Genomic DNA, 12,228 nt, shown 5'->3' on the forward strand with positions numbered 1-12,228 from the left:
TTCGATATGCGAACCGTGGGCGACCCAGCAGATGTCAATACGGTGGTCGAATTCTTGCCATACCTGTCCCAGCATGGCATCGTCGACTGTGACAGTCGCTTCCTGTATTCTCTCCCGGAGCTCTGCTGTACACGTGGTAGAGGCGGTACATACACCAGATCTTTAATGTGTCCCCACAGAAAAGTCACACGGAGTGATATCTGGTGATTGGGGAGGCCATTTCATGAAACAGCTGTCCCTTCTGTAGCATGGCTGATCCATCAATGTGGCAACTCCGTGTTCAGGTACCCACAAACTTCATGATGAAAATGGGGTAGAGACCCATCCCGCTGAAAGATGGAGAGTCCGATTGCATTTGGGGCATCATCCATTGCTGCAACATGGCTGTAACACACTTATTTTTGTTGAACTGCAACACACGGAAAGCTCGCTCCACACCTGAACTCGCCATGTTTGCGACTATTGCTGAATATCGGCTAATTACCAAACTACGGTGTGGCAGTATAGATGAAAAACACTTTCAGGGTTTCTCTTCAAAATGACTTATGTATGATACTGTACAATGTTTGGCTCTTGTGCAATAACTAATTGAAGTGTTCCCTGACCATATTTACATCCTGTATTTTTTATATGAATTATAGTTTGTTTATGAGAAGTTTATTAGTCATTTATTATGTGTTATGAAACTGTCATATAAAGCTGGAAAGATATATTTCAAACTTTTGAGTACAACTTTGTTTGACTAAGTTATTAACTGCAGATTTTGTGTGAAAGCGCATAAGTTCATTGTGGGCCTAACAACTAAGTGGAAAATTTTGGTACTTTACCAGGAAAAAGTTCTTATAGTACACTAGAAACTAAGGAATGTTAGAAACAATAATTTCACAAATACAAACATTGCATAGCAGTAAAATCGTACGCTGTACATCACTCAAGAATAGTAATTTAGTGAGGTCATAATCAATGCAACTCGATACATTGCTTTTTCTGTATTTCATGTCTTACGTACATTTCTTTTGTAGGTGCAGACATGAATTACGTAGAAACTGTAAAAGATGTTGAATGTGATAAGTATTCTACATTTTTGTTCAGTTTACTGTATGGACTAGCTATTTAAGTGATAGACATAAAAAGTTCCATTACTATAAAACTTCTATTATTGAAATTTAAGATACGTAATGGAAAATATTTGTGGTAAACATGCTCTTTCAACAGTGAATTAAGCAAACAAATAAAAAAATTAAAATCGAAATCCCAATTTGCCACTGAAACCAGACAGAAGGAAAACAGCTAGCATATATTTTTCTCCAGTGTTTGTCTCTTCCCCAGTGTGTGTGTGTGTGTGTGTGTGTGTGTGTGTGTGTGTCCACCCCCAGGCAGGCATACATTCAGTCAGGTACTGGAAGGTTTCTTGGGAATGGCAGCCAGTTATTCACAGAGTACTGCACTGAAGAGAGGTATTGATGTCTGTCGATGAGGCCTGACACGAAGTCAGCATTCCAAAACATCCCAAAGGGATTCAGGTCAGGACTGTGCAGGCCAGTCCATTACAGGGAAGTTATTGTTGTGTAACCACTCTGCCACAGGCCGTGAATAATGAACAGGTGCTCAATTGTGTTGAAAGATGCAATTGCCATCCCCAAATTGCTTCAACAGTGGGGAAGCAAGAAGATGCTTAAAACATCAGTTGAGGCCAGTGCTGTGATAAAGTCATGCAAAACAAAGGGTTCAAGCCCTCTCCATGAAAAATCACGACCACACCGTAACACCACCGCCTCCAAATGTTGCTGTTGTCACCACACACGCTGACAGATGACGTTCACCGGGTATTCGCCATACTCACACCCTGCTATCGCATCACAACATTGTGTACTGTGATTAGTCACTGTACGCAATGGTTTTGCAGTGTTCAGTCATCCAATGTTTACACTTCTTACATCAAGCGGGGCGTCGTTTGGCATTTACTGGCCTGATGCGTGGCTTATGAGGAGCTGCTCGACCAGGAAATCAAAGTTTACCCACCTCCTGCCTAACTGTCATAGTACGTGCAGTGGATCCTGATGCAGTTTGGAATTCCTGTGTGATGGTGTGTCCTTTCGTGCTTACACTTCACTATCACATTGGAAACAGTGGACCTAGGGATGTATACAAATATGGTAATCTCGCGTACAGATATGACACAAGTGACACCCGATCACCTGACCACATTTGAAGTCCATGAGTTCCACAGAGTACCCCAATCTCCTCTCACGATGTCTAATGACTACTGAGGTCACTGATATGGAGTACTTGACAGTAGGTGGAAGCACAATGCACCAAATACGAAAAATGTATTTTATGGGGTGGAGGGGTGTCCGGATACTTTTGGTCACATATTGTATATGGAGCCCATATACTATAGTGCCACATAGAAAGGCGTGCTATCACACACTGCCCCTCACCTTTTACACGGTCATAGTTAGAATTTCTGGTACCAGGTGTATCTTAAGTAACTACACAGTGCAAAAGCATAAATTCTGACATACAGTTATAAAAACTTTACATTGTTGTTATGTGCCTCCTTCCACAAGGTTTTGGTTTACAGGAAAATAATAAATACTTGATTTGTAATTGTCTTTTCTTCATTTTGTGTTCCGTAATTTTTCTGTTAAAATGTCCAGTTCATCCTTACTTTCCTTCAAATGTCAAATTATTAATTGTATTTGCAGCAAGCCCGTTAAACATGTCGTTAGAAGAAAAGATGGAGGTGGACAACCGCTCCATATATGTTGGAAATGTGAGTATTACTTAATGTCAGTACTATTAGTGATATTTCTTAAATTTTAGTTAATTAGATATCAGGCTTTTGACATGTTTCTTTCTTGGTGTGCTTACCATTGCTGACCAAGCTCACAGGCATATTTATGAACCCACACTGGCGCGAATTTGTCCTCGTTAGACCCAGACCTGTTGAAATGTCATAGTTGTTAGCCACTGGTCTTTTAGAGTGGTGGCTCTCAGATACCTGTCTGGCTGTTATCATGAAGGCTCCATGGTTTCCTGAAGTACTTCAGGTCAGTGCTGGAATGGTTCCTTTAAGAGAGTTATGGGGGCTTTTGTTATCCAGTCTTGTCCAAATTAGACTGTTCTGTCTAATGGTGTCAGTCCCAAATGTTTTATCCTTAAACATTTCCACTTCATTTTCTTTTCCCCCCACTTCATTTTCTCCCCCCCCCACTTCATTTTCTCCCCCCCCCCACTTCATTTTCTTCCCCCCCACTTCATTTTCTTCCCCCCCCCCCCACTTCATTTTCTTCCCCCCCCCACTTCATTTTCTTCCCCCCCCACTTCATTTTCTTCCCCCCCCACTTCATTTTCTTCCCCCCCCACTTCATTTTCTCCCCCCCCACTTCATTTTCTTCTCCCCCCACTTCATTTTCTTCTCCCCCCCACTTCATTTTCTTTCCCCCCCACTTCATTTTCTTTCCCCCCCACTTCATTTTCTTTCCCCCCCACTTCATTTTCTTTCCCCCCCAAGTCATTTTCTTTCCCCCCCACGTCATTTTCTTTCCCCCCCACGTCATTTTCTTTCCCCCCCACGTCATTTTCTTTCCCCCCCACGTCATTTTCTTTCCCCCCCACGTCATTTTCTTTCCCCCCCACGTCATTTTCTTTCCCCCCGACGTCATTTTCTTTCCCCCCCCCACGTCATTTTCTTTCCCCCCCACGTCATTTTCTTTCCCCCCCACGTCATTTTCTTTCCCCCCCACGTCATTTTCTTTCCCCCCCACGTCATTTTCTTTCCCCCCCACGTCATTTTCTTTCCCCCCCACGTCATTTTCTTTCCCCCCCACGTCATTTTCTTTCCCCCCCACGTCATTTTCTTTCCCCCCCACGTCATTTTCTTTCCCCCCCACGTCATTTTCTTTCCCCCCCACGTCATTTTCTTTCCCCCCCACGTCATTTTCTTTCCCCCCCACGTCATTTTCTTTCCCCCCCACGTCATTTTCTTGCCCCCCCACTTCATTTTCTTTCCCCCCCACTTCATTTTCTTTCCCCCCCACTTCATTTTCTTTCCCCCCCACTTCATTTTCTTTCCCCCCCACTTCATTTTCTTTCCCCCCCACTTCATTTTCTTTCCCCCCCACGTCATTTTCTTTCCCCCCCACGTCATTTTCTTTCCCCCTCACGTCATTTTCTTCCCCCCCACGTCATTTTCTTTCCCCCCACGTCATTTTCTCCCCCCCACTTCATTTTCTCCCCCCCACTTCATTTTCTCCCCCCCACTTCATTTTCTCCCCCCCACTTCATTTTCTCCACTCACCACTTCATTTTCTCCACTCACCACTTCATTTTCTCCCCCCCCACTTCATTTTCTCCCCCCCACTTCATTTTCTCCCCCCCCTCCCACTTCATTTTCTCCCCCCCACTTCATCTTCTCCCCCCCACTTCATCTTCTCCCCCCCACTTCATTTTCTCCCCCCCCTTCATTTTCTCCCCCCCACTTCATTTTCTCCCCCCCACTTCATTTTCTCCCCCCCACTTCATTTTCTCCCCCCCCACTTCATTTTCTCCCCCCCCACTTCATTTTCTCCCCCCCCCACTTCATTTTCTCCCCCCCCCACTTCATTTTCTCCCCCCCACTTCATTTTCTCCCCCCCCACTTCATTTTCTCCCCCCCCCACTTCATTTTCTCCCCCCCCCACTTCATTTTCTCCCCCCCCCCCACTTCATTTTCTTTTCCCCCACTTCATTTTCTTTTCCCCCACTTCATTTTCTTTTCCCCCACTTCATTTTCTTTTCCCCCACTTCATTTTCTTTTCCCCCACTTCATTTTCTTTTCCCCCACTTCATTTTCTTTTCCCCCACTTCATTTTCTTTTCCCCCACTTCATTTTCTTTTCCCCCACTTCATTTTCTTTTCCCCCACTTCATTTTCTTTTCCCCCACTTCATTTTCTTTTCCCCCACTTCATTTTCTTTTCCCCCCACTTCATTTTCTTTTCCCCCCACTTCATTTTCTTTTCCCCCCACTTCATTTTCTTTTCCCGCCACTTCATTTTCTTTTCCCGCCACTTCATTTTCTTTTCCCGCCACTTCATTTTCTTTTCCCGCCACTTCATTTTCTTTTCCCGCCACTTCATTTTCTCCCCCCCCCCAATTTCATATTCTCCCCCCCCCCCAACTTCATATTCTCCCCCCCCCCCCAACTTCATATTCTCCCCCCCCCCCAACTTCATATTCTCCCCCCCCAACTTCATATTCTCCCCCCCCCCAACTTCATATTCTCCCCCCCCAACTTCATATTCTCCCCCCCCCAACTTCATATTCTCCCCCCCCCCAACTTCATATTCTCCCCCCCCCCAACTTCATATTCTCCCCCCCCCAACTTCATATTCTCCCCCCCCCAACTTCATATTCTCCCCCCCCAACTTCATATTCTCCCCCCCCAACTTCATATTCTCCCCCCCCCAACTTCATATTCTCCCCCCCCAACTTCATATTCTCCCCCCCCAACTTCATATTCTCCCCCCCAACTTCATATTCTCCCCCCCCCCAACTTCATATTCTCCCCCCCCCCAACTTCATATTCTCCCCCCCCCAACTTCATATTCTCCCCCGCCCCCAACTTCATATTCTCCCCCGCCCCCAACTTCATATTCTCCCCCGCCCCCAACTTCATATTCTCCCCCGCCCCCAACTTCATATTCTCCCCCGCCCCCAACTTCATATTCTCCCCCGCCCCCAACTTCATATTCTCCCCCGCCCCCAACTTCATATTCTCCCCCGCCCCCAACTTCATATTCTCCCCCGCCCCCAACTTCATATTCTCCCCCGCCCCCAACTTCATATTCTCCCCCGCCCCCAACTTCATATTCTCCCCCACCCCCAACTTCATATTCTCCCCCGCCCCCAACTTCATATTCTCCCCCGCCCCCAACTTCATATTCTCCCCCGCCCCCAACTTCATATTCTCCCCCGCCCCCAACTTCATATTCTCCCCCGCCCCCAACTTCATATTCTCCCCCGCCCCCAACTTCATATTCTCCCCCGCCCCCAACTTCATATTCTCCCCCGCCCCCAACTTCATGTTCTCCCCCGCCCCCAACTTCATGTTCTCCCCCGCCCCCAACTTCATGTTCTCCCCCGCCCCCAACTTCATGTTCTCCCCCGCCCCCAACTTCATGTTCTCCCCCGCCCCCAACTTCATGTTCTCCCCCGCCCCCAACTTCATGTTCTCCCCCGCCCCCAACTTCATGTTCTCCCCCGCCCCCAACTTCATGTTCTCCCCCGCCCCCAACTTCATGTTCTCCCCCGCCCCCAACTTCATGTTCTCCCCCGCCCCCAACTTCATGTTCTCCCCCGCCCCCAACTTCATGTTCTCCCCCGCCCCCAACTTCATGTTCTCCCCCGCCCCCAACTTCATGTTCTCCCCCGCCCCCAACTTCATGTTCTCCCCCGCCCCCAACTTCATGTTCTCCCCCGCCCCCAACTTCATGTTCTCCCCCGCCCCCAACTTCATGTTCTCCCCCGCCCCCAACCTGATGTTCTCCCCCGCCCCCAACCTGATGTTCTCCCCCGCCCCCAACCTGATGTTCTCCCCCGCCCCCAACCTGATGTTCTCCCCCGCCCCCAACCTGATGTTCTCCCCCGCCCCCAACCTGATGTTCTCCCCCGCCCCCAACCTGATGTTCTCCCCCGCCCCCAACCTGATGTTCTCCCCCGCCCCCAACCTGATGTTCTCCCCCGCCCCCAACCTGATGTTCTCCCCCGCCCCCAACCTGATGTTCTCCCCCGCCCCCAACCTGATGTTCTCCCCCGCCCCCAACCTGATGTTCTCCCCCGCCCCCAACCTGATGTTCTCCCCCGCCCCCAACCTGATGTTCTCCCCCGCCCCCAACCTGATGTTCTCCCCCGCCCCCAACCTGATGTTCTCCCCCGCCCCCAACCTGATGTTCTCCCCCGCCCCCAACCTGATGTTCTCCCCCGCCCCCAACCTGATGTTCTCCCCCGCCCCCAACCTGATGTTCTCCCCCGCCCCCAACCTGATGTTCTCCCCCGCCCCCAACCTGATGTTCTCCCCCGCCCCCAACCTGATGTTCTCCCCCGCCCCCAACTTGATGTTCTCCCCCGCCCCCAACTTGATGTTCTCCCCGGCCCCCAACTTGATATTCTCCCCGGCCCCCAACTTGATATTCTCCCCGGCCCCCAACTTGATATTCTCCCCCGCCCCCAACTTGATATTCTCCCCCGCCCCCAACTTGATATTCTCCCCCGCCCCCAACTTCATATTCTCCCCCGCCCCCAACTTCAAATTCTCCCCCGCCCCCAACTTCAAATTCTCCCCCGCCCCCAACTTCAAATTCTCCCCCGCCCCCAACTTCAAATTCTCCCCCGCCCCCAACTTCAAATTCTCCCCCGCCCCAACTTCAAATTCTCCCCCGCCCCCAACTTCAAATTCTCCCCCGCCCCCAACTTGATATTCTCCCCCGCCCCCAACTTCAAATTCTCCCCCGCCCCCAACTTGATATTCTCCCCGGCCCCCAACTTGATATTCTCCCCCGCCCCCAACTTGATATTCTCCCCCGCCCCCAACTTGATATTCTCCCCCGCCCCCAACTTGATATTCTCCCCCGCCCCCAACTTGATATTCTCCCCCGCCCCCAACTTGATATTCTCCCCCGCCCCCAACTTGATATTCTCCCCCGCCCCCAACTTGATATTCTCCCCCGCCCCCAACAACTTCATAGTCTCCCCGCCCCAACTTCACTTTCTCGCCCCCCCCCTCCCCCAGCGCCTTCAATTTTTCTCGCCCCCCCCCACCTTCACTTTCTTGCCCCCCCCCCCCCACCTTCACTTTCTCGCCCCCCCCCCCACCTTCACTTTCTCGCCCCCCCCCCCCACCTTTACGCCCCCCCACCTTCACTTTCTCGCCCCCCCCCCCCACCTTTACGCCCCCCCACCTTCACTTTCTCGCCTCCCCCCCCACCTTTACTTTCTCGCCTCCCCCCCCTCCGCCACCTTTACTTTCACGCCGCCCCCCCCCCTCCCCCACCTCTACTTTCTCGCCCCCTTCATTTATGCACATAATACATTATCATGCATTATCGTGTGGCGGTGCCCAGGCTAATACCCAGTAACCGATGAATCTCGTCCACTGCGGTTATCAAAGACTATAGCAGTCATTTCAGCAACCATTTCTGGTGTGATGATAGCCTGTCGTCTTCCGGTGACTTACGCCCCTCAAGAAATCGTTTGTGCTATCCCACAACACTTGAATGACTCGGACTGTACTCACCGTACAGAGCCTTCATCTGTTGATACATTTCATGGCCTCCAACTCCCTCTGCCGCCAAAAATCGAATCGCTCCTTGTTGTTCCTGCTTACTCGCCTGCATGTTCGGTAGTGGACAATAACTTGTGTAACCACCTTCTCTTCTGGGTGAAACCACTCGGGCTTTATGCAACATCAAACGGTGTGCACGCGTCATTCTCTGTCTTTAAAGTCAGAATTTGTTGAAACAACTGACAGGCAGTGAGAGGAATCTCATACCTAATTGCTGAAGATTGGAGCCACACTCAAACCGACTTTCTAGTCGCAAGAAATGATTGTATTTGAAAAGCTCATCTTTCCCGGGAGTGTTTGCTAGTAACAGTGTACTGTACAAAGCATAGCAGTTCAGGCACCTCCAATTGTCACATGTTGTTGAAACTTACAGCTATGGATTATATAGAATGTCACTGTTCCAGATATTTTTTAAATTGTAGTGCAATAATGGATTGAAACCCAGAGATTCTCATAATGTTCAGTGATCTTCGTCTTTAATATTTATTAGCAGGCTTCAGCATTGACCCTATTTTTTGTGTTCACAGTTTAATAATGGAGTAATTTCATGTGAAATCACCCAGTGGCCATTGCCCTTGTGACAGATTTTTCTGAAAATGTAGTGTAAGAATGTACATAATGAGTTAGTGTTAAATTATTTTTTTCTGGAATTTTTTGATCAAGATTGTAACTAGGAGACCATTTTGAAATATGGGCCCCTGCTGCCAACTGGCTTTGAAAAACAAAGTGCCTTGTAAGTTTGTAACCACTATAACTTTTTTATTTATGAATCAATTTTATTCAGTTTGGTGTCATTGGAAAGTAAAAGAATAGAGCTATAATATAAAAATTATTAAAGTGCTGTGTCTAAGCAACAAATGTTTGAAAATTTGTAATTAATGTAATTTCTCACCAATTTTTTTTTTGCAAATTTCAGGAATTTTTTTTCAGCAGAATCACAAGTTTCACCATTTGAATTTTTATTTAAATAATTCCTAGTGCCATACTTTTCAACATAAAAAAATCAGAAGGGTGTTTGTCCTCTATTGTCAGATTTTATACTTTTTAAATAATGCTGCAATAATTAATTGCTTCAAATTCAATAATACATGAAACAACAATGTAAAATTCAGTGTAGCAGCAACACTCACGTGCAACACAGGCTATGTGTGTTAGGTTTTTGTGTTTCTGTGCACTTTATATATCTTGATTTTGTGCTTCTTACATAAGCAGCCATTCTGTCTGGTTCCATAATGTGAATATTAGAGATCACTTAATAAAGAGGTCATTAACTCTTTCTCATTTCCCCCTTACAGATAGTACATTCTTGACTAATTAGAGAACAAGAAAAAGTTTCAAACCTTCCAGTTCTTTTTTGCAACATACACAGTTGATTAAAAATCACAATGGAAAACAAATGTTCTTTAGGTTTTATGTCAGCAGTTCTGTGTCAGAAGAATAGTAGTAGTAGTGAAGAGCTTGACTTAATAGATATGTGAAGCCTGAATCAAGCTGATATTGAATTATTGAAGCTAAGAAGCACCTGTGAAAATATCGAGTGTGTTTGTTCTTCTCACAAAAGGCTGTATTTGGGAACTTTTGAAGACAGACACAGACTTTGCTATGACCCTTTTAAGAAGCGTGGTAAAAAGACTGCTAAGAAATCTATGAAACCTATTTCTTAAACCACGGCAAGGAAATATAAAACCCTTGGACTTATCCAGGTACCAAGCTGTGCATAACATGTCGTAAGGACATTTTATATCATATGGGGGATAACCTTCCAGGGATGGATGAATGTGAAGTTGGAAGATCAAGGATGTATACCAGATCCATCTACAGCTCTTCAAAAACTTAATGAAAGTTGTGAATTACTTGAAATTTCACCATTTAAGGTTACCAAGAGAGCACAAGACAGGTGTCCAGAATACATTTGATCCAAGTCTCGTCACTTAGCTTTAAAATTCCAGCAAACAGCATCAGAAGTGCTACATGTTCTGGTGAAAAATGTGTCTGAAGAAACTGGCAGTACTGAATTTACAGACTGTAATATTTTAATGCAAAAACTTGAAGAGATATTTAGCAGAAGTTCTGTTAAAGAAAAACTACAAATACTTACCTTAGCACCAGCTTCATGGAGTAAAGAAAAAAATTCAAATGTTTTTTAACACTACTGAATATTGCTAAAAGAAGATTGTATTTTGTCAAAAGGGAGTTATAAAGTGGGAAACAGAATAGGTAAGGATGTGGAAAAACGTGTCCAGAATTTTTACTGTGAAGATGATACAAGTTGCATTTGTGCTAACAAAAAAAAGACTGTCTGTCTGTCTGTCTGTCTGTCTGTCCCTTCAGAAAACGGCAAAAAAGTGTATAAGACAAAAAGAATAATTTTACATAATCTGAAAGATGTATACTTAGCTGTCAGAGAAAAATACCCTGAAGATATAATTGGTTTTACAAAATTTTGTGAACTTAGGCCAAAAGAATGTGTTACTGTAAACAGTCATGGAATGCATAATGTATGTGTATGCACGTAATACTGTTAATGCATGCTGCATGTGTGAAAGAACCGTACACGGAACTTCTGCAGAAACTTATGTGCAACCTGGAAAATGATGAGTGCATGCTGCATCGCTGTTCTCGGTGTGTGGTGCCCCATTGTATCTTCTCTAAAACTTAGAGCTGCGCTCCTTGGACTATCAGTGTGAACTTACTTGAACGCCGGATACAGGCTCAGCTTCCCTGCAGTTTCGGCGTCTTCTGCTTGCATCAAACTCTTCTCCGAAGATTCTATATTTTGAAGAAAATTCCAAAATCCTATTATCTAGTCCAAATAAAGACACTCTCAAAATTCAGTTGCTGTTAACACATTGTATATTCAAAATTCAATACACCATTTCACTGCCACGTTAAACAGTAAGCCCACACTTTCTTAGGGATTTCGCACACGACTGAATTCAACCAAATTAAATAATGTTTTTTCTCAATGATACAATACTAATATACATGTCCATCTGCTCGAGACCAAGTCACTATTAATAATAATAATTTTTTTTCTTCCGTTGTCTCTCCACAACACAAAACAATCACCATTGTTTTTCGTGCATGAAATTCGTCCACGGAATTCTGGGCCAGAAGTTTTTCTTTTCTCTTTGCTGCAACCGAGCGCGTCACTTGTTGGCCCGGTTTTACTCTTCCTTCTCAGTTAGCCGGCACAAGTAACGTTCTGCGGCAGTGTGTATCTGTTTATGCTACAACCCACTACAAAATAACGTGTGTTCGAAGCAGCTGGAACACAAGTGACTCCAGACTTTCGTAAAATTCTGGGGGCACTACATATCCCTCCCCTTAGCTCGAACACTCGTTATTTTAGATACAACATGTAATATCTTTTGCACTTATTATTCACACAAAACCTTTAGCACAGAAATAAAAAATACATTTGTCTCATTGCTATCGTTCCCTCAGGTGGTCAGTCATTTTACCAATGGACTTAGTAGTACAAGCAATTTAAGATACGACAAATCTTGACCAGTTAATCAAATATAAGCCTTCCTTCGAGGCTATTTTAGGATTGTGCAAAATGAATCCCTCCCCTTAGCCAGTCACAAATTTCAGGTGTTGTTCTCATTAAATAACTCTTTCCTTCTTTACTCTATGGTTGCAATAGTAACCACCTGTTCTTTCAGAATGCTTCGTCTCTAGATAAGGAAAAATAGAATTCAGAGTTACCAGGGGAAACTTTTCCACAATAAATTAGAATTACGATACCTCCCATTTCCTGTGGGTACAGTATCTATCAGTGACATAAGGTATGATCCTATCATCACATACAGGTAGGTACGCCCCTTCCACTTACTTAAAAACTATGGCACAGGTCAATCCCCGTCTGGTGCCCCTGCCCGCACAGTATAGGTCAGCCTCC

At 45.9% G+C, this 12,228-nt stretch overlaps 1 protein-coding gene across 3 annotated transcripts in view; it reads left to right on the forward strand.

Annotated features, from left to right (window-relative positions):
- Nucleotides 1–12,228, forward strand: part of LOC124789465 (polyadenylate-binding protein 2) — a 116,473-nt gene that overhangs the window by 58,943 nt on the left and 45,302 nt on the right. For all 3 annotated transcript variants that reach the window (XM_047256833.1, XM_047256832.1, XM_047256831.1), the window contains exon 4: nucleotides 2,709–2,776. In XM_047256833.1, the coding sequence (XP_047112789.1) occupies nucleotides 2,709–2,776 (68 nt within the window). The remainder of the gene's footprint in view (nucleotides 1–2,708; nucleotides 2,777–12,228) is intronic.

Source organism: Schistocerca piceifrons, chromosome 3 (assembly GCF_021461385.2).
Source record: "Schistocerca piceifrons isolate TAMUIC-IGC-003096 chromosome 3, iqSchPice1.1, whole genome shotgun sequence".
Lineage (NCBI taxonomy): Eukaryota > Metazoa > Arthropoda > Insecta > Orthoptera > Acrididae > Schistocerca > Schistocerca piceifrons.